At 41.7% G+C, this 23,394-nt stretch overlaps 1 protein-coding gene across 7 annotated transcripts; it reads right to left on the minus strand.

Annotated features, from left to right (window-relative positions):
* Positions 1-92: 92 nt before the first annotated feature.
* LOC101487205 (long-chain-fatty-acid--CoA ligase 1) lies at positions 93-23,132 on the minus strand. 7 transcript variants are annotated; one of them, XM_076890690.1, is made up of 23 exons: positions 13,223-13,480; positions 10,515-11,158; positions 10,125-10,395; positions 9,440-9,745; positions 9,160-9,274; positions 8,102-8,166; positions 7,649-7,750; positions 7,329-7,428; positions 6,636-6,811; positions 5,034-5,066; positions 4,891-4,942; positions 4,728-4,801; positions 3,765-3,842; positions 3,526-3,660; positions 3,255-3,389; positions 2,829-2,924; positions 2,550-2,622; positions 2,340-2,428; positions 2,127-2,243; positions 1,891-2,034; positions 1,702-1,806; positions 1,346-1,417; positions 93-1,226 (listed from the first exon to the last, which is right to left on the minus strand). In XM_076890690.1, exons 4-23 carry the CDS (start codon positions 9,617-9,619, stop codon positions 1,086-1,088), a joined length of 2,082 nt encoding a protein of 693 aa, XP_076746805.1. In that variant the 5' UTR covers positions 9,620-9,745; positions 10,125-10,395; positions 10,515-11,158; positions 13,223-13,480; the 3' UTR covers positions 93-1,085. The 7 variants fall into 7 exon arrangements, with proteins under 7 accessions (XP_076746805.1, XP_076746803.1, XP_076746799.1 ...); XM_076890688.1 differs by lacking the exon at positions 13,223-13,480 and adding an exon at positions 22,746-23,132 and having other exon boundaries at positions 10,125-11,158; XM_076890684.1 differs by having other exon boundaries at positions 10,150-11,158.
* Between the last annotated feature and the right edge of the window lie 262 nt (positions 23,133-23,394).

A 23,394-nucleotide genomic window follows, 5' to 3' on the forward strand; every position in this document is an offset into this window, starting at 1 on the left:
CTGATGTCAATACAAAAACAAATGCGACTGATTAAATATAACACGAAGAAATGAGAATCTTTAAATTTTGTGCATTAGTGAAGCAATGTACAAACATTACACCGATTTTTTTAATCAAATATTTTACAAAATGTGACATTAAAAACAATTATAATACAAATCAATGTTATTTTTCCTTGTTATCTAAATAATGCATTATTTAAAAAACCGATTCATTCACCAAATCTCTTCCCTTCCTGAACCCACTATAAAGTAATTAAACATTAACAAGGCTTTCCCTCTGTGTCTGCTCCGTATGTTCCTGAGTGACTTCCCTGTGTACAGTAAGCTAACATTGAATTGTTTCATCTGCTGATCCCCCTAGACAAGCCCTGACTGCAACTAAATTAATTCATGCAGACAATGAAGGAACCAAGTGAAACAATCTTGCTGTTAAAAATTTCAACACTAAAACAAAATCATGACATCAAACTGTCTCATCAATGCCAGTGAACCATTCTGTGTGAGAATGATGCAAAACAAAAGTGCACAATGTGTGTTTGCTTTTTGCTGGCCTGAGATTTGTGATGTGACAAAGTTGAAGTACAAACAAAAAACAGCTTCTTCAGACTCAGCACCTTATCAGCATCATCATCATTAATATTTAAATATCAAGGACTAATCAATTCCATCAACAGTTAAAATTGACTTCCTGTCTTGCGTACCAGAGATCCTGTAGTCAAATTATTTTTGTGTTCTGTTGAGCATGACAATCGTGTTGTTTGGCCGTGAGAACTAAAGCGAGTCCTCAGGGTTTGTACTGTAGTGTCCTTGTCTTCGTCTATGTCCATAAAATCACATTACTGATTTGATAAGCACCATTGTGTGTGTGGAAGTAGTTGTTACTTTTAATTAAGCCAGGTAATAAAAAGATAACCTGCTTTGTAGTACAGGCCTGTGATGATGGCCTCAGAGGGTCTCATTCATTTGCTTTCTGTTGTGTGCTTCAGCTTGTACCTCAGTTATTCTTTCCCCTTTTAATTGAATCTAAAGCACCATTAGAAGAGCTGCCGCCTATTCTTCCCTCCCGCTCTCCACTTGTCCTTCTACATTTTGATCCCAGCGTATAACTCGTCGATCTGGGATCTGAAGTACTGGCGCAGTTCGTTCCTCTTGGCCTTCATTGTTGGAGTGAGCAGGTCGTTTTCGATGGAGAACAGCTCGGTGTGAATGCAGATGGCTTTTACCTAAAGAACAGACATGTGGCCAGGTGGTGTTAGTGACAATAATAATATTACTTCTAATATTTGATGGAAAAACAATTCAAAGTATACAGAAATACTTCAACTATGACTGAGTGCTGTACCTGCTCAAAGGACTTGAGGCCTCCTGCCTTGCCCAGCCTCAGCATGTCTTCCAAGATGGCTGCTTTAACTTCCTAAATACAGAAGAATGAAAAAATTCTCAATATATTACTCAATATTAACATTGTTAAGCTGCTGAACACTGGCCTATGAGTCATTCAACCATAAAGAGAAACCTAAACAACAGACGAACCAGTGTTGTGTGTACACATAATAATTAGCCATCAGATTTTGCCTTATAAACCGTTTATATTTGCACATATTTCTATAAATCGCTCCACCTATTTCACCTGCAGCAAAAATATAAAGAAATAAGGGATGGCTCAAGACTTTTGTGCAAGCTTTCTGAATCCATTACCGCTCTGCCACATAGTTCCAGGTAGCTGCCCTGCAATCCCAGCGTCCTCCTGGTCCAGTCAGACAGGAAGTCGGGGTCAGGAACCACCACTGCTACCAGACACGCCTGGAGGCAAACAACATGTAAATGTATCTCATTCAAAGTGGACTTTGTTCTAGAGAAACTTGCAGTTTTAAAGAGAGGACCTACCTGCAGACTGTCTCCATGCACAAATACCTGCGCCACCGCATCACTCCTCATGTAGATGTTCTCTATCTTCTCAGGAGCAATGTACTCGCCCTGTGCCAGCTTAAAGATGTGCTTCTTTCTGTCCACGATCTTCAGGGTGCCATTCTGTAAACAAACACGCGCACGCACTGAATCCTGGTGTGGCCACAGACCACATATGTATTGAGCTTAATGTAATGAACAGATGAAGAACCCACCGGAAGCCATTTCCCAATGTCTCCCGTGTGGACCCACCCATCTGCATCGATGGTCTCTGCTGTTCTCTCTGGGTCATTTAGATAGCCTTGGAATACGTTGGCGCCCTTCACGCATACCTGGAACACATACGCACACGTGACTAGTGTGAATGACTGAAACAACTATGGACATTAAGTAAGCTATATGTGCTGATGTCAGCTTTTTAGTTTTACCTCTCCCTCTCCATTTTCAGCCAGGTAGTTCATCTCGGGTACATCCACCAGTTTAACTATGTTACAGGGCAGAGGCGCTCCAACATGACCTGTTGAGATGAAGTCAGTTTGAGGTCATCTTCAGATCAGTAATCATTTCATACTTTTACATAGTTGGTTAAAGTAGGTTAAGTAAGGTTGGTTAAGTTCTGCAGCTTTGTTATGTGCTACCTGCAGTGCAGTCTCCAGGCATGGTCACTGTGCAACCTGCAGTGCACTCGGTTTGTCCATAGCCTTCATAGAACTGAGACAGAGCACAAACCACAATTATTATTATAATCGTTAGTGATGCTGCTGCTACAGACAGAATTATGCAACATGGAAAATGACAAAAGGAGGGCGGGGTGGATCATCCCAGAGGACATTACTGTGATGTCACATACTACGGAAGTAAAACACCACAGGATAACAGTAGATTACATTCAGCAATTGTGTGTGTGTGTGTGTTACCTGACAGCCTAGTGCAGCTCTGAGGAAGGTGAGAACAACTGGAGATATGGGAGCTGCTCCTGTTATCATGAGACGCACACAGCCACCAAGACTGGCCTGCAGAGGGCAGCACATCACATTATTTACTTCACAGCTGCTCAAATGCATCCCAAACAAACTCACTCAGACATTGTTAATGCTCTGATACTACAGTGTTTTTGTATCGTCATTGTTTGCTCTGTTTTCCATTTTCCTAGAATGGAAAATTTCCTTTTAATAATGTGGATCCCCAGGTAACGAGTAGGTTGGTATTTATGTTTTTTTTTTAAATTTTTTCACTGTTGTTTAAAATAATAAACTGTATATATTCATGGACAATTAGTCATTTTGTCATAACAGCAGCTGACAAAATAGTATTAAAATAAAAGCGGTGCTGGCTCTGAATACCTGGACCTTGTTGAAGATGAGCTTATCCCATATACTGTCTTTCCTGATGATGCCTTTCATGATCTCAGAATGCTTCCTCTTGAAGGCAAATTCCAGCAGCCAGCGCTTCCAGGGTGAGTTGGCCAGACCGAAGATCTACACCAGAAGAATTACCAGGATTAAACAGAACAACATCAGTAAAGCTTACGATCAGCACTGCATTTATGCAAAATCGTATCTTTATAAGATATCATAGCACACAAATGAGCAGAGTGCTTACACTTCTTCATACCTTATCATACATTCTGTTTAAGAGTCGTGGAACCACGGGGAACACCGTAGGCTTCAGCACCTTCATGTCATCTGACAGTCGACGAATATCTCCCTGGAAATAACCAATCCTGGCTCCATGTATCAACATGACTCCCTACCAGACAGGGAGAGGAAATTTGGGACAATGTTATTAAAAGGAGCCTGACACAGCAGGCCGGAAGGAATCCTCCTTGATTTTTAACGACAGGTGGAACAAACCTGCACGACCCTCTCAAACATGTGAGCCAGGGGCAGATAGGACAAATGGATATCATTGGGAAGCACTGGACAGGTGGTCTAAAACAAACACACACAGCAAGCAATCAACACAAAGACAAACACACATGCACAAAGACAGAGATGGAAAGCATTAACCTTCGTAATCCCCCCGCCCTCCCCAGCATGTAGGACAGATGCAGAAAAGACAGCAAGCTTCTTCTGAAGCGGTCTGAACGTACGACTGGAGAGAAGAGGGACGAGACCATTAAAGGTCTTAGTGAGCTGTGTTTTCTCTATCTTCCCTTCAGCATTTTTCCTTTCCTTCTCCTTCCTGAAGCTGCATAGACACTAGAAGCGATGTGCAGTGATGTGGGGACAGGGCAGAATAAAAATTAAGGCTATTTGGTGACTTTGAGTGTCTACTGGTGAACAAACTCCTGGTGATGAAAAGTGGGCAGTACCCACAATCAATAAAGTCTCAACTTCCAGGCAAGCACCTGAGGAAACTACTAGACTGACATACGATACGTTAGAGCTGGGGAGTCAAACATAAGGCCCGGGGGCCAAATTGGTCCAACAAAGACTGCAATCTTTGGACATACATTTTACACTTTTTGTTATATTTTCATAAGTTTTACAGTTTTTCCTACTGATAAAGAGACAATTCATATAACATCAAAGTAACAGACAAACAAATGTTTTCTTTAACTACTATAGAAACTTTAGTTTTCTACATTGAGTCCGTAGTAATTCTGAAATGTTTTCTGTAATTTTGCACATTTATTTATTTACAATTTAAGCCTTAAGAGTCACGGCAACAGATTACTTTCATTTACTAGAAAAACATTTTCATGTTATGTAGAAAAACTCAGAAGGGTCACCACAAGGTCTCAAACGACCAGCTTCAAAGAGATGTGCGATGAGCAAACAGAGAGATGGTCTATGATTACATCAGCACCTCACCCCTGTAATCTTGATGACAGCTGAGCAGTTGGAGACAATATTCCCATGTGTCAACATAGCTCCCTTTGGTTTTCCTGAAAGTGCGTACAGGAGACATGGCAAATATTTTAGTTAACTCAAATCAGAGTGGCTGCATGTCACTGTGAGTCTGTGGATGTGTCACCTGTTGTTCCACTGGTAAAGCAGATGACTGCCATGTCCTTGGGCTGAGGGGGCTGAAGAGATGGAGGTAAAAATGGATCAGACAGCATAACAGACAGCATCCTCAATATTTAGAGACAGTCTAACAGGCCTGTGTTTACATACCAGTGGTTCCTGGTGGTTGGCCTTCCCTATGGCCTGTGCAACAAGAAAAGCAGGTTAACTAACAGATCTGAGAATACAGAGATAAAAGGAAATGATGACAACTGAGACAAAACAACAGGAAACGTAGGCCGAAGAAGTAACCATCTAAGAAACAAATGAAAGTGAAAACAGGCCAAATAAACACAAAGCAGCAAGGACAGCAAAACTAAACTATTTGCCTACTTCCTGGATTATTAGCTTTTTGCACATCTGTCACACTGAAATGTTTCAGATTACTAGAAAAATTTGAATTTTACACAAAGTTAATCAAAGTAAACTTTTCATTAAGTAAAGATGAAAAGCTATCAAAGCCAGTCTGGCTCTGTGTAAAAGCTGTTAACTGGTTGTGCCACCCTCGTATTTGTGATAACCGATAAATCTGAGACGAGCCTGTTCTTTTTGGTCAGCAGTGATTTTCTCCTTGTAACTCTCCCATGATATCATCTCTTTTCTTATTGTTGAATCATGAACTTTGACCTTACTGAGATAAGTGAGGCTTGCAGTTCTTTAGATGTAGTTTTATTTTTGCGCTACCTCCTCGATGTGTCATTGATGCACTCTAGGAGTAAATCTGATTATGTGCCCAATCCAGGGATGGTTCACTCGAACGTTTCTAGATTGATCCATTTGGGCTCGCCCTTAGAACTGCATTTGTAACAACTTTGTAACTGATAGATGTCAAGGACTTTGTTTCCTTTTGGTCTTTTAAACTTTATTTCTTTTAACCTACTTCACTTTGTTAGACAGGTTTAGCATTTCAGTGATTTCATGAGTCAGAAGGTTTGACAGTAATCAAATAAAATTAAACTCAACTTTCTGAGAATGTGGTTAATGGCATTTAAATCATGGTTTAAAAAGGGGGGGGGATCAATAACTTCACACATAGAAGGTCTGGGAAGCTTTTTTTCTTTGAATAAATGAAGTTATAATTTTAAAAGACTGCATTGTGTATTTACACCTCCCACTGTCACAGCTGGACACAGGGAGGTGTTTAGCTCAGTATACACATTTTGGGTATTTGGGTCAGATCACATTTAAGTGAATCGCTCTGGAGTTCATTTGGACTCGCACAGAGACCACCTCCTCCAAAGCGTCTCATTGTGGTGGTTCTGGTCTGCACCAGAGTGTGATTACTGTGCTCACATCTGTCCAAGTGAACCACACCATTGACACGGATTGAAAGGTGGGGAGCGTCCCTTTTAATTGACAGCAGTTCTCTGCTAGGTTGGATAGGTTTTCTTTCCCCCTTAATAAATGAAGTCATCGTTTAAAACTGCATTTTGTATTTACTCTTGCCTTTGTCTAATATTCCAATTTGTTTAATGATCCGAAAGATTTGAAAGTGTGAGAAATATACAAAAAATAGAAAATCAGGAAGGAATTGAGTACTTTTACAGCACTGCACAAAAACAGAAAACAAAGGAGAAGCTGTTGAAGGAAAAGAATAAAGTTTATTAAAGGTAAAAGCAGAAGAATGAAATAATTACACACAAAAGACAAAGAAATTACGATAAATAATAATAATAATAATAATTAATTTAAAAAAAGAAAAAGCCTTCTGACCATCATCTCCTGCAGGCTGAGGATGTGGATTCCAGCCTGCTGTCCCTGTTCGATCAGGCTGGTGTTCGGGCTCTCCATTAGAACAATTGTTCTCACACTGTGTTTCGTGTTGTTAATGCAGTCCAGCACTAGATTGACTTTATCCATCACATCGCACACTATAGTTGAGATAGAAGCTGCAAAAACAAATAGCAGATAATCAGCTGAACGTCTTCAGAAAAACCTCTGCCATGTATCCAAATCTTCAACATTATGCACTCCACACTGTATATAAATGCCACTTGTTTTGCACATATTCAACTCTGTATATTTTATATATTTTATTATTATTATTATTTATTTATTTATTTATTTATTTTTTTTACTATTTAATTTGTAAAAATGTGTATACATATACACACACACACACACACACACACACACACACACACACACACACACACACGTAGGAAAATATTTAGTATACACATCCAGAAATGCATACACTATTATATATTGTACATATATTTATTAGTTTCAGGTTGGCCATTCTTGCATTTTGCTCGTTTGTGTTGTTGTGTTTGCACATCTCTGTTGCTTGTGGGGCTCGCACACAAGAATTTCACTCGCATGTGCTGTGCCAGTGTGCCTGCACATGTGCTGTGACAATAAAAGTGATTTGATTTGATTTGATTTGAAATCACCATTGTTTACCTTTGTCTATAATATAGCTGATAGCCTCTGTTCCCAGCGTGTCATACAGAGGGACTGACACCAGAGAATAGGTGTAACACGCCAGCTCACTGATGGTCCACTACACACACAAATCAGAATCATCAGAATCAGAATACTTTATTGATCCCTGGGGGAAATTATTTAAACAAACATTACAAGATTAAGTTTGATAATGACTCCGTCGTCAAAAAGCAGCACATTCAGGTTCATCTTAGCACTGAAGTAATGAGGCTGTGAGATCATAGAGCAGCTGCTTGTTAAAGTAAAGACTAAAACCTTGAAAGTGTGCGATTATGTACCTCTGGTCTGTTCTGAGAGAATATGCCGATGTGAGAGTCGGCAGTCTTGCTGTTTCCTTTGTGAAGAAATGCAGAACCCAGATTCTCTGCTTGCTCAATTACCTAACACATAAACACACAGACACACACACCAGCTGTTAATGCTGACAAACTCAACCTTGTTCAGCCTCAGAAATCAAAGTTTGATTTATGCTCATTTTGCCTTTTCACCTTCTCATTTACATGTGATCACATTTAGCACAAAGTTACAAAGTGACGATTTCAGATTTGCATACAGAATAAAATGACGCACTTGCAGAGTGAATGTCACCGGCAAACAACGTGACCAAAAAGACGAGGTCACCTTTTTGACCACCACTTTGTAAACAACTGTTTATACTGACTGCAAACTGTAGCTTTCACCCTGGAGGCCATAGTGTTTATACAAGGTGAGCTAATCTTGGTATCTCTTACCTCTCTGTAGGAAATCCATTCATAAGGCTGTTTTGGCTTCCTGGAGCCGACACAGGGACCGTTACCTGGACGATGAAAGAGAAGAGTTACTACAGTGGAAAGTTAGAGCAACCTAATGTCACAAATTCAAAAGTGTTCCCAGGATGTCTTCATACACATATCCCTATTACACATATAGATGATTACACTTCCTACCCTGCATGCTTGGCTGCTGGCACAGCAGTAAACTGAAGTGTTGACTATTTTGTCAGGCTTCTGGCATTAAGAAAGAGTACACAGGTCCCAAAGTCAAACAAACACTGCGGCATCACTGAGAGTTAAAAACTGTCTAAAGTCTTTCATCTTTAATAAAATGATCAGCGTTGCTGCTTTACCAGGTGTAACAATTAAGTTTAACATCCAGGCATCCATGAAAACAGGATTTAATAAATTTAACGGAGTTAGAAGTTAGCAGGAAGTTAGCTCGCTAGTTTCTACCTAAACATGATATAGCATGTTCTGACTGAGAGATTTCTGAAATAATTTAACTGTGCCTTTCATCTTCTTATCTAAATATGGACTTCTGGTTCCAAAACAACTGACACAATGGCTCTTATGGTTGGCACATACATGTGACAAAGCTGTTCCTCTAATGTGGAAAAACCACATGAGTGGTAATCCATGTCATTCACTTTCTTTTTCAGACCGTTCCTCTGCAAAAATGGAAAAAGGGTCCCATTTTTAAATGCTCATCTTTAAAGCAGCAGCATACATGTTTAATATGAAAACTGTAAAAACAACAGTTGCGGTCTCTACAGCTAAGTTTGCCTTAATGATCGCGTAGGAGGTTAATTTTTACATAACGTGTGTCATAAAATTGTATTAAAATATCTAAATATTCAAATAAAATATCCATCTTTTATATACAGTTTTTGTATTCAACAAAGTCAAAGTTACTATGAGATGTTAAACACATCATCACTACTGCACCAGTGCAGTTAAGGATGAATCTGAATGCGAGCTTGATTTATACAGTAAAAGTACCACATTGGGATTAAATTGTATTACTGGTGACTTACTGGACACTCTGGCGCCTCTGAGAAAGAATTCATACAACGTAGTGGCATCATCATAGATATGTGTCAAGGGACTGTCAGTGGTCAGTAGAACTGATCGGCGTGCCAAATCTCCACCCTCACAATGACAATGAAACAGATTGTGAATGCAACAATAACGACAGCAGCTGGAACGTTTCTGTATGAAAAATCTTGTTAGAGAATTAATGACAGCAAGTAATTTGTGGGTCACATCATCGATCAGCATAACTATCCTGTGACTCTTGACAGGGACCAAACTTACCTGAACCTCAACTGACTGCATCTGCAGGTCACAGACCTGTGGGAGGGGCCTGGATCGTGTTGCCAGGTAATAGGTTGTTGCAGCAACCACAGCCCCAATGCTGACTAACACAGGGGTGGACATGTTTCTGACGTAGCAGCTGACATCTAGATCTGGCAGGTTCTGAATAAACTCCTCCATGTTATTTGCAATGAGGTGCCTTCAACAACACTGACTGCTCTGCTCTGTTCGTCCAGGTGCAGTTAGACTGAATGCCCTGAGGTGTGGTTGCAAGCAATATGAAGACGTTTTTGGCCAGGAGTTCACCTAGAAAGAGCAAGAGAAGACACATCGTTATTGTACTTTGAATCTTTTTTTATCCATAGTTTAGTAAAGTAAGTAAGTAAATTTTATTTATATAGCACCTTTCTAGATAAAAGATCACAAAGTGCTTCACACAGGGAAGACAAAGTATAAAACAAAAGCAGACAAAAGTTAACAAAATGAGTACTTCAATGTTTTGGTCAGAAGCCTTGCTGCAGCGTTTTGGACAATCTGCAGACGCTCCAGGGAGTTTTTTCTTAGAGATGTAAACAGTGAATTACAGCAATCCAATTATGATAAAATGACTGCATGAATAATAATCTCCAGTTCAGTACGAGACTTAATTTAGAAATGTTTTGTTAAGTGATAAAAGCAGGCTCACCAAAGTGAGCCGGGTCAAAGATTACCCCGAGGTTCCTGATGGACGATTTCACAAATGTTGAAAGAGGACCAGGAGCATTCATTATCTTAGGTACATGTCTGTCAGGAGCACATACAAGGACTTTGGTCTGTCCTTCATTAAGTTGGAGAAAGTTGTCGACCATCCAACCTTTAATGGATTCTAAGCACTCATTCAGAATCTGCAGCTTAGAAACATCTTGGGACTGGATATCATCTGGGTAGCAAATGCCCTCAAAGGGGCTTAAAATATGCTGGAGAGGAAGTAGATACATTAGAAACAATAAAGGCCCCAGCACAGAACCATGTGGCGCACCATAGGTTATGTTACGACCTGGCTCAAAAGCCGCAACATAAAAAAGGAGACGAATACCAGAGTATAGGTGAGAAGAGGTATTATCTTAGAATGGAATACCAGGTCGGCTAAAATGGCTGGTGCCACCAAGGCAAAGACAAGCGAGCTCCCTGGGAAGCTTGCCTCAGGTATGCTTTTATCCACACCTGACTAGGTGTGGCCAATTAGCACCAGCTGAACACATTGAGATGATTAGGGGCTACAGAGGGACGTAGCACCTCCTCCCTCAAAAGGGTTCCTCTAGGACCCCTAAATTCATTAAAAGCCCCTCTGAAGCCTCTAGGTCCTTGACCCACAAACCTGAAATAAAAGTAAAAGCTTAGAAGTGGAAGATGACCGGTATTTAGAAACTGTCACAGAAAAGTATCGTTCATATAGATATGAGGAGAACCACTCCAAGGCAGATCCAGATACACCGACCCAATGTTTCAGCCTTTCAAGCAGAATTCGATGGTCAACTCTACCAACATCAGGAGAACAGAACATTTTCCTGCATCATTTTGCATCAAAATGTCACTGGAGACTCTGAGAAGGGCTGTATGTCTGTGAAGGTTCTCAGTCATCCAGGTCATCGTAGTCTAAGGAGCTTGGAAAGAAAAGCATCAGGACTTCTTTAAGTTGCTTGAAGACGTTTCACCTTCATCCGAGAAGCTTCTTCAGTTCTAGGGTCAAATGGTGGAGAGTCGCAGATTTAGACAGAAGTCAGATATTGGCTGCTGATTATAACCAAATCTTCAAGCCGACACACACAGACAGCAGTGGCTGATGTTTATCCGGACCTGAAAGACTTTGGTCTAATGTAAGGGCTGTTTGTTTGTTAATAATAATCCTGTGCACTGAAGCGTGCAACATCTCTTTACTGTTAAGTACAGAAACCAAATGAAAGACTGCTGCTTTTCCCGTACAGTAATAGCAGGCGATCTCGTTCAGCTGTGACTCACGTTACAGTGCAATTGGATCGTATATCATATATTTAACAGATTCTCCCAGGCATCAGATGTATTCGTCCCATTCTGTGCCAGTGTTGTTGTTTAATAGTTGGAGGAGTTCTCAGCATTACAACAAAAACACAGTTAAGCCTCCCTCATCCCAGTTATTGCCCCCGCTCCCACCCTCTCCCTCTCTCGACCCTCATGTCAGGCTCGTGTGTCCCAGCCTACATCTCTCTATGTTTCCTGTTTTATTATTGTGCGTTCCCTGTTCAGTGTGTTTAGTTTTGCTCCCATGTTCATTCATGTGTTTCCACACTAAATACACCTCTCTGTGTATTTAGTGTGTTAGTTTTCTGTCAGTCGGGGTCAGGTCGTCTGCGTTCCATGTTTCAGGTATTCGTGTTAAGCATGTCCAGGGTTTTCATGTTCAATTCTAGTTTAGCCAATTTAGGTTATTCTTTATTTTTGTATTGTTTGCTTTGCCCTTTATTTTTGTAATTTTTCCATCAGCTATAACAAAAGCGCTTCATTTTGTCTGCGTTTGGGTCCACATTTCTTAGTCCACACAGTCTCCCAGCACAGACTGTGACTGCAAAGCTGTTGAAGAATAAACAGACTGGAAAGTGTGACATCTTCATGTGAGAACAGATGAAGACGATGACCTTATGGTCCAGACCAGCGGTGGGCAACTCCAGGCCTCGAGGGCCAGTGTCCTTGGTCAAATACAGCTGATTCAAATGGCTAAATGGCCTCCTCAACATGTGTTGAAGTCCTCCAGAGGCCTAGTAATGAACTAATCAATTAATTCAGGTGTGTTGACCCAGGGTGAGATCTAAAACCTGCAGGACACTGTTGCTTGAGGCCTGAAGTTGCCCACCCCTAGTCTAGACTCTAGAAAACACAGACAGCACTTCTCACAGCAACACCAAGGCAGACCCACGATTTGGACTTCTCCTCTCTCAGCTCTTAAAATGAAAGTTGCTGCATTCTCATTAGCAGGACAAAAGAAAAACTGTCTGTAAGACTGAACTGAAGTGTGAGAAAACAATCCTACTTAAAGCACAGCTTGAGTTGAAATGTACCTCAAGAGTTCAGGTTCCTGTATCAGCTGTGCCCTCTCTCACAGTCACATTCTGTTACTCTACATAAACAGCATAACAAAATACATCACTGTTAAATGTTAATGCTATTGTTTCTCTTTTAAGACCAAGAAAAAAAACATTGAAATTATAGAGTGCTCAATTCTTTGCACGTGGTCAAAATTATGAATTCAACAAGGGGTCGGATACTTCTTTCCCCGACTGCACATATGCAGAAAGAGTTCAATCAATTTCAGAAACTTAAATTACAAGTAATATTATTACAGAAAAGGATTTAGCATTTTTAAATAATCTTTTTTATTATTTTGGCAGACCACCCACCAATTCAGTTCAATTCAATTTATGTACCATCAAATCACAACAGCAGTCACTCTAGCGTGCTTTATATTATAAGGTGAAGACGCTTCCACATTACAAGGAAACCTTCAGTCTAGTTTCTCATCCTTTGATTGCAGAGCGCTTGTTTCACCTACACTAATACTACTCAGTGTTTCATTTCCCAGCACATGCATGACAATAACATGAGCCAGTCTCTTAAACTGGAATAACCTGTAAAAGAAGAGGCTTAGCTGTGAATGCTAACTGTACAACAGTTAATAATAACAGGATAATGCAAGAACAACACACGACACACACTATTTCCGTATCCCCGTGTGTGTTTCTCCATGTTTTAACGTGTTTCTCACCCACTAACCTGTAACAGAGAGCAGCCAGGTGAGACACTGAGCATCCAGTGGCAGGGATCCTGCAGTTTTTACTGCCGCTCTGCCTTCACAATGCACTAATGCACCGTTGACACGCAACAGCAACAAACATTCTTTTAAGAGGTCAGGCGGGGCCACGGGAGCCCTCTAATTGGCTGGCTCCTGGAAAACGATCAGTCTAACTCAAAGTCAAACAATCAATGCATGTTTCTGTAATTTAATCTGATAGTGAAGACTGGGAGACCAAACCAAGCAAAGTTAAACTTGTTCTAATAGCAGTTAAATGCAGAGTATCTTCAAAATTAATAAACAACATCAATACGGACTCTTTGTCTGGTGACGCGTCTCTTTCATTTGTCTCATTCTCACACAGTTACAGCCTTCTTGCAAAGGACAGCAGGTTTCAGCAACGCCTGAGTGCCTTCACCTTTGCCACAGTGACCTATGACCCACATGTGGTCAGGTGAGCAAAGGAAAAACTATCTGACACAATGTTCTGGGGCAAAAGTGTGTGTGACCATACATGAAGTTATTTTCTGTCTTGTGATTGTTAAATATTGACTCATCTGTGTTTATCATGTGAACATGGTTCTCAACAGCCTTTAAGCTTAGGACAATATTCCCTCTGTGCTCGGTGCTTTCTATGTCAGCATGACCAGACCAACTTCCTTCTTTAAATCCTGTCAACTACACAACAGTGGACGATCACCAATTACACACACATCACTACAGTGGGCACATACTTCCTCCATGTCTTAAAAAAATAAAAATAAATATTTTTTAATATTGATGGTTAAAGAGCTGGTACTCATACAGCACTTTTCTCCTTAATTTGAGCACTCGGGCGCTTTCATGCTCACAATCATCCTTTTATCTGTATCCAAGCATGAGCTGCTCCTCACAAACACACTCACACTCCGATGGATGCATCACGGCCAACTCAGGGTTTAGCATGTTTTTTGGTTTTTTTTTTTCTCTTTTTGCCTGTCCTCTTTGGCTCTTTTGCCATCAGAATTATTGTCTAAAGGCGAAGAAAGATGCCCAACGGACTTACTTTACCAAATTGACCATCCCAGCCTTGCCGTAATGGTCTATTTGATTCACCTTTTATTGTTTATTTTATTTTTTATTTTCACTTGCTAGATACGGGACAGACTGAATGAGGAAAAGAGAAGGGAGAAAGAAAGAGGGAAAGAAAAACAGCGGAGAAGAGGGACAGGGATAAAAAACAAAAACCAACTAAATAAGCAGACAAAAAAAACAAACACATCAATCACCTGGATCACCTGTTGAGAATGAAAAAAGAAAACAAGCAGAAGAAAATGAGAGCAATAGAATAAACAACATCACAATGATCTATGGGAATATGACAGTAAATACTAAATATTGAACATTATTGTGCAGCACCTAAGATCGACAGCGCACAGTGTGCTTTGAGGTAGGAGCCAAAAAGGGTGTAGTTTGTGTGTGTGAGCAGCCGTGTGTACACCTGTGAGCATGGACGCGTTTGTTTTTAAAAGGTTCCTTCATGTAATGATCTGCTAGAGGGTGTGGGGGGGCCACTGCCCCGTCCACCAGGGCATGAAGCAGGTATGGAGGAGATCAAGACTCCAGACATCCAGAGGCCCCCAGAACACAAGAGACCAAGGAAGACCAACAGAGGGGCAGCCGCGCCACTGTCCCAGTAAGAGCTGAGGAGAGTCCCAGATGAGGGGTCACTCAGCAGCCGCGGAGCAGAAGCCAGGGGGGGGTTGCAGTGACGTGCCCGTGAGCTCCGCCGGCAGCCAGCTGTGCCAGAGTGGCCTGAGGCCGAGAGGCCGAGGCCACCCCACCCCTGAAGTGGCCCGAGCGAGCCCCAGGCTCCAGGCCCCGATAAGGAGGCACCAAGGAGTGAGCCGGTGTGTACCTGGGCGCCCATCCCCGGACACAAAGAACCACCAACGCACCGATGTCTGAGGGCGCCTGCCACCGGCAGGGGAAGTGGTGGGGGGAGATAGGCCTCCATACCTTAGAGGGCCTGAGATGTCTCCAGAGAGGTGGCGACTGATACCCAACCTGACATATAGACACAGACATACAGGCACACACAGACACAAACATCCATTCCCACCCTCATGCTCTCATATGCACTTACTCCACACTCAACCAACGTGGAGACAGACATAAAGAGACGCTGTACACACGATCACACTCCCCAAGCGTACTCTAAGAACCGGGTCTAGGTACCCTTGCCCCTGGAGGGGGAAACTGCACCCAGACCCAGGTGGTGTTACCCTTTTCCCTGCGGTGGGGAGAAGCAGACCGCCCCGACTCCGCAGCAGCAGGGAGGCCCCACACTCCAGACCCCAGTCGGACGGCCAACTCCTCCTCCTGGCCCCCCCGCTCCAGCAGGCCGCAGAGAACGGGGATGTGAGAAGACTCCAAACCTCCCTCCGCCAGGCTCATATGTAGTGTTGATGCATGTGTGTTCTAAGGTGCATTTAAAACCCAGGAGGGCATGGAGCTACCTGCCAGAGAGCAGCAGGTAAGCGCACAGCCCCTCCTGATAGCCCTCAGTGTCTACGTGTATTTAAAATTGAGAGGTGGGCAACGACGCCAGGGGTGAGGTGTACACCCTGATGGTCTTTTGGATTCCGTGTAGCGTGCCCACCCCCAAGATCCTATATGTATGTGTTATGAGAGTGTGAGTAATGTGAATGTCTAAGATTTTGAAATAAAATTGAGGCACAGGCAGCCAGAAGGGGACAGAGGGGGGGATGCCTCCCCTGCACCCTGGTGCACCCATTCTCATGTGGTACTCATGGCCATTGATCAATGGTCATGAGAATTTGCATAATTACGATTAAGGAACTGACCTCCCAGCCCATTGGTTTCAGTCATTATGCAAATGTACTGTTTATAAGATTTGGGGAAACCTGCAGTCAGCTGAGACTGAAGAAGTCACTTGGATGAGTGACGAAACGTTTCTCCCACAAACGCTACGTCCACATGAACAGAATCAACTTTTGGAGATATAAAGGAGAACATCACAGGATGATACCTGCAGGTCTGACAGCAGCAGGTGTATCACTCCTGTTTCTACCTGGAGACAGCAGTCGCCTCATTGTTCTGACACACAACACAAAACTATCCACAACACTACACACTAACTACACAAGACAACACATTAACTACACACTACAAACACGCTAAACGTCACAAATCTCTCTTCCTAAACAACCAAATGTCGTATTGCCATATCATTTTTGATTGGTCGACATGGTGCATTTTTCCACCAACACGAAAGGGCTGTTTTTTGATTTGGTTTGGGGTTTTCTTTATTTTTTGCTCATAAGCAGAGAGTGCTCGCTGCGCTGTCCTTAGACATTAAACGTGACGAAACTATTGAGGAAAAAACGCTGCATATATATTGTTTATCACGACTCTGGTTTTACGTGGCCTATCAACACAATTTATAAACTGGTATATATCACTTTGTTGCTTTGTCTTTAAGTGGTCATGTGATTGGCTTACCACGACTACTTTATTCTTCCTCAGTCAAACAGCAGCACTCATGCGATTGTTTTGCCCCCTTAGCTCCAGGTGTTGTGCCAAAAAGTTATCGTCGGGCAGAAAGTGATTGCCGTCTGCAGGAGCGCGCAGCTGCTTAAAGGTGTAGCGCCCAGATTACTTACAGCTACTTCCGTACAACTGATGCAGTAAGCTGAGCACAGCTTCAACCGTCTGTTGAAAAATAGTAACGCGACCGCAATTTTCTTGTTAGTAACAGTAACGGCGTTGTAACGATATTCCATCCATTTTTTCCATCCATTTTCATCCGCTTTGTCCGGGGCCGGGTCGCGGGGGCAGCAGCCTAAGCAAAGAGGCCCAGACCTCCCTCTCCCCAGCCACCTCCTCCAGGGGGCATCCTTGTCAGATGCCCGAACCACCTCAGCTGGCTCCTTTCGATGTGGAGCAGCAGCTGCTCTACTCTGAGCCCCTCCCGGATGGCCGAACTTCTCACCCTATCTCTAAGGGAGAGGCCAGCCACCCTTCGGAGGAAGCTCATTTCTGCCGCTTGTATCCGCGATCTCGTTCTTTCGGTCACTACCCACAGCTCGTGGCCATAGGTGAGGGTAGGGACGTAGATCGACCGGTAAATTGAGAGCTTCGCTTTTACACTCAGCTCCCTCTTCACCACGACGGACCGGTGCAGCGTCCGCATTACTGCAGCTGCAGCCCCAATCCGTCTGTCGATCTCCGGCTCCCTTCTCCCATCACTCGCGAACAAGACCCCGAGATACTTGAACTCCTCCACTTGGGGCAGGAACTCATCCCCGACCCGGAGTGGGCACTCCACCCTTTTCCGGCTGAGAACCATGGCCTCAGATTTGGAGGTGCTGATCCTCATTCCCGCTGCTTCACACTCGGCTGCGAACCGCTCCAGTGCGAGCTGGAGGCCCTCACCCGATGAAGCCAACAGAACCACATCATCTGCAAAAATCAGAGATGAGATTCTGAGGCCACCAAAGCGAAAGCCCTCCGCCACTTGGCTGCGCCTAGAAATCCTGTCCATAAAAATTATGAACAGAACCGGAGACAAAGGGCAGCCCTGGCGAAGCCCATCACCCACCGGGAACGAGTCCGACTTATTGCCGGTGTTGTGCCAAAAAGTGATTGTCTGCCAGAAACTGATTGCCGTCCGCGGGAGCGCGCGCAGCTGCTTAAAGCTGCAGCGCCCGGATTACTTGCGTTGCCAGCTACTTCCGTGCAACTGATATAACGTGGGGGGAAAAACCCAAACACATTTATGCCTTTGTTATTAGGCAAAGGTATGCATTTATGGAGCTTTAACGTTTCTTGTAACCGAATTATGACGCTATCAGAAGGTTGCTTTCAGTGTGTAGCGCAGTCACGAATGACTACACGCATCACGATGGAATAATTAATGCCTACAGGTTTAGTATGTCTACTCTCGTTGTTCATATTTGTTATAAGACTGTCGAATAGTAGTTAAAACAATAAAGACCTATTGTGCCAGTATCACCATGACTCTTTCTTGTTTGTGCAGAATAACGACTGAGAACATGGCATTTTAGCGCTACCAAAAAGTGATTGTGGCCTATAACTTGTCACTGAAACAATATTTCTGCTTCAAACTTGTTGGATATATTCCAGAAGGGTTACATGTGATATATTGTATCCCAAAACCTCTCCAAGAACTGCTGAATAACTTGTACAGGAACAATAACACTGATAATATGCCATTTTCAACCTGCCAAAAAGTGATTGTGGCCTATATCTTGTCACTGAAACAATATTTCTGCTTCAAACTTGCTGCATGTCATTCTGAAGGGTCCTATGTGACACATTATATCTCAAACAGTCCCTTAGAACTGCTGGATAACCTGTAAAGGAACATTAACTTTGATAATATGCCATTTTCAGCCTGCCAAAAAGTGATTGTGGCCTATATCTTGTTAATGAAATACTATTTCTGCTTCAAACTTGCTGCATGTCATTCTGAAGGGTCCTATGTGACACATTATATCCCAAACAGTCCCTTAGAACTGCTGAATAACCATTAAGGGAACGATAAAACTGATAATATGCAATTTCCAACCTGCCAAAAAGTGATTGCCGCCTATATCTTGTCACTGAAACAATATTTCTGCTTCAAAATTGTTGGATATCCTCCAGAAGGGTTACATGTGATATATTATATCCCAAACACTCTCCAAGAGCTGCTGAATAACTTTTAAAAGAACATTAATACGATAATATGTCATTTTCAACCTGTGCATAAAACGTCAAATTTCAAAAATATTGTAATTCAAAAATAATACAAAAAAAGGATAATGGCCAAATGGAAACAGGTGGGAGGAGATCTGCTTAAACACATTAGGAACACCAAGTAATAGGAAAGACAAAACAAACGGTAATAAAAATGTCATTCCAATACAGCACTTATTAATTGAAATGAAAACCAAAAACAAATAACAATTACATCCAATTAAAGAAGAAACCACCAGTTAAAATAAACTAACAAATAGACCAGAAACAGGGGGTATAGCGGAAGCTCAACACCAGTAAACCATGGAACAACATATATATTAATTCTTTGCATACAGTAACTATGCTAACATGTTAGGAAACACAAAATAATTGAATCATCCTACAAAAAAATTGCAATCAAAGCTGAACTTGTGAACAACACAGAAACACACACAGCAACACGAACATAAATTAATGAATTAATAAACAAATAAACAACCAATAAATATTATAGGAGACAACGATACAAAACAAGAAACATTTCCAAAACATTGAAAAATTGACAGCGACCCTCTGACCAGCATGCTTCACAAACAAATGGGGTTTTTTTGGTCTTGCGGGGCTGAGATATAATATATCACATGTAACCCTTCTGGAATATATCCAACAAGTTTGAAGCAGAAATATTGTTTCAGTGACAAGTTATAGTCCACAATCACTTTTTGGCAGCTTGAATATTGCATATTATCAGTGTTATTGTTCTTTTACAAGTTATTCAGCAGTTCTAAGGGACTCTTTGAGATATAATATTTGACATATGACCCATCTGAATGACATGCAGCAAGTTTGAAGCAGAAATAGTATTTCAGTGACAAGATATAGGCGGAAATCACTTTTTGGCAGGCTGAAAATGGCATATTATCAATGTTAATGTTCCTTTAAAAGTTATTCAGCAGTTCTTGGAGAGTGTTTGGGATATAATATGTCACATGTAACCCTTCTGGATAATATCCAAAAATTTTGAAGCAGAAACATTGTTTCAGTGACAAGATATAGGTGGCAATCACTTTTTGGCAGGCTGAAAATGGCATATTATCAATGTTAATGTTCCTTTAAAAGTTATTCAGCATTTCTTAGAGACTGTTTGGGATATGATGTGCCACATATCATCCTTTTGGATGATACCCAACAGGTTTGAAGCAGAAATATTGTTTCAGTGACAAGATATAGGCCACAATCACTTTTTGGCAGGTTGAAAATTGCATATTGTCAGTTTTATTGTTCCCTTAATGGTAATTTAGCAGTTCTGAGGGACTGTTTGAGATGTAATATTTGACATATGACCCTTCTGAATGACATCCACCAAGTTTGAAGCAGAAATAGTATCTCAGTGACAAGTTATAGTCCACAATCACTTTTTGGCAGGTCGAAAATGGCATATTATGGGTATTAATGGTCCTTTAATAGTTATTCAACAGTCCTTAGAGACTGTTTGAGATATAATGTGTCACATGTAACCCTTCTGGAGGATATCCAACAATTTTGAAGCAGAAATATTGTTTCAGTGACAAGATATAGGCGGCAATCACTTTTTGGCAGGTTGGAAATTGCATATTATCAGTTTTATCGTTCCCTTAATGGTTATTCAGCAGTTCTAAGGGACTGTTTGGGATATAATGTGTCACATAGGACCCTTCAGAATGACATGCAGCAAGTTTGAAGCAGAAATATTGTTTCAGTGACAAGATATAGGCGGCAATCACTTTTTGGCAGGTTGAAAATGACATATTATCGGTATTAATGTTATTTTAAAAGTTTTTCAGCAGTTCTTGGAGAGTGTTTGATATATAATATGTCACATAGGACCCTTCTGAATGACATCCACCAAGTTTGAAGCAGAAACATTGTTTCAGTGACAAGATATAGGCCACAATCACTTTTTGGCAGGCTGAAATGGCATATTGTCAGTTTTATTGTTCCCTTAATGGTAATTTAGAAGTTCTGAGGGACTGTTTGAGATGTAATATTTGACATATGACCCTTCTAAATGACATCCACCAAGTTTGAAGCAGAAATATTGTTTCAGTGACAAGTTATAGTCCACAATCACTTTTTGGCAGGTCAAAAATGACATATTATCGTATTAATGTTATTTGAAAAGTTATTCAGCAGTTCTTGGAGACTGTTTGGGATATAATATATCACATGTAACCCTTCTGGAGGATATCCAACAATTTTGAAGCAGAAATATTGTTTCAGTGACAAGATATAGGCGGCAATCACTTTTTGGCAGGTTGGAAATTGCATATTATCAGTTTTATCGTTCCCTTAGTGGTTATTCAGCAGTTCTAAGGGACTGTTTGGGATATAATGTGTCACATAGGACCCTTCAGAATGACATGCAGCAAGTTTGAAGCAGAAATAGTATTTCATTAACAAGATATAGGCCACAATCACTTTTTGGCAGGCTGAAAATGGCATATTATCAAAGTTAATGTTCCTTTACAGGTTATCCAGCAGTTCTAAGGGACTGTTTGAGATATAATGTGTCACATAGGACCCTTCAGAATGACATGCAGCAAGTTTGAAGCAGAAATATTGTTTCAGTGACAAGATATAGGCCACAATCACTTTTTGGCAGGTTGAAAATGGCATATTATCAGTGTTATTGTTCCTGTACAAGTTATTCAGCAGTTCTTGGAGAGGTTTTGGGATACAATATATCACATGTAACCCTTCTGGAATATATCCAACAAGTTTGAAGCAGAAATATTGTTTCAGTGACAAGTTATAGGCCACAATCACTTTTTGGTAGCGCTAAAATGCCATGTTCTCAGTCGTTATTCTGCACAAACAAGAAAGAGTCATGGTGATACTGGCACAATAGGTCTTTATTGTTTTAACTACTATTCGACAGTCTTATAACAAATATGAACAACGAGAGTAGACATACTAAACCTGTAGGCATTAATTATTCCATCGTGATGCGTGTAGTCATTCGTGACTGCGCTACACACTGAAAGCAACCTTCTGATAGCGTCATAATTCGGTTACAAGAAACGTTAAAGCTCCATAAATGCATACCTTTGCCTAATAACAAAGGCATAAATGTGTTTGGGTTTCCCCCCCCACGTTATATCAGTTGCACGGAAGTAGCTGGCAACGCAAGTAATCCGGGCGCTGCAGCTTTAAGCAGCTGCGCGCGCTCCCGCGGACGGCAATCAGTTTCTGGCAGACAATCACTTTTTGGCACAACACCGGCAATGCGAACCAAGCTCTTGCAACGGTTGTATAGGGATCGAATGGCCCGTAGCAATGGGCCAGACACCCCATATTGTAACGTTGTAACGATAGAAATAGTAATTAGTTAGATTACTCGTTACTGGAAAAAAGTAACGCCGTTATTCCCATCACTGCAAAACACACACACAAATACACCAACACAGTAACGACTAAAGTGTTGTGTTGTTGCACTTTGCCAGCTTTTAAAACACAACCTCCAGCAGCTTGTTCATGCCCCGCCTCCCTTTAGCAGCGGTGCCCGGAGACACATCTGTCTGACAGCGCTGACTGGACTTAAGGTCGGAATGGAAACTCCCCCCCCCCCACACACACCGCACTAGCACTATTAAAAGCGTGCACAGCATTTGTCATATCATAATAATTTATCATATTAATAAGTGCGCATGCAAACACAGGTTAGTGTTGTTTTCTGTCACGCGCCACCTTTATGGTTTCGCTTGAATATAATTAACTTACCTGATTTCTAAACGGAGCTCGCTTTGATATTCTTCTTAATGCCAGCTGGGATGTGCTGTTCTCCTATTAGCACACTTTCTTTAGCATACTGTATCAAAGCCAGCAAACGCACTATTATTTCTTTCAGTCGTGATTAACTGACTACGGTGAGCTGCTGTCGCTTACTTCGCACCTGTTCCCACGACTTCTTCCCGGTTTCTCGCTCCTCACCTCGCGCACACCTGACCAGCCAATCATGGCATTACATAAGTTTCAAACTTCCGGACAAGTGTTTCTCAATAAGTTAGCAGTAAAAGGTTCAATGCGTAAAATACTAGATCCATGATTCAGCTTTGCGTTCACCAGTCAGTCTTTAAAAGGCGTGTTTTTCTCACGGGTCACTTTATGACAAGATGCAGCGTGGAAGGTAATTTCACTATCAGGGTCTCACATGGCTTGTCAGACCAATCAGCTGGCTAATCACTGGCTCAAAGCAGACTGTAAACTGCTCTCCTTTTAGTGTCACTCAGAGTTAATGAGAAGCAAGTAACTGTCAATATTTAGCCTGCAGCGTCCATCGACCTCCACACTTTGACTTTGTGTGCACCGCTGCAGGCAAATAACTGAACAACATAAGCATAAAAAAACAAAACCAGGCATCAACATACTA

This window comes from Maylandia zebra, linkage group LG2, assembly GCF_041146795.1.
Source record: "Maylandia zebra isolate NMK-2024a linkage group LG2, Mzebra_GT3a, whole genome shotgun sequence".
NCBI classification, from domain to species: domain Eukaryota; kingdom Metazoa; phylum Chordata; class Actinopteri; order Cichliformes; family Cichlidae; genus Maylandia; species Maylandia zebra.

What these genes read in the sequence shown, in the direction of transcription:
- LOC101487205 (XM_004563607.4), bottom strand. Translation starts at nt 9,619, where the DNA reads ATGGAGGAGTTTATTCAGAACCTGCCAGATCTAGATGTCAGCTGCTAC. An exon ending in CTTTACCAGTGGAACAACAG is followed by an intron (nt 4,802 to 4,890) that starts GTGACACATCCA and finishes ACGCACTTTCAG; the next exon opens with GAAAACCAAAGGGAGCTATG. An exon ending in GCCTCAAGTCCTTTGAGCAG is followed by an intron (nt 1,227 to 1,345) that starts GTACAGCACTCA and finishes TCTGTTCTTTAG; the next exon opens with GTAAAAGCCATCTGCATTCA.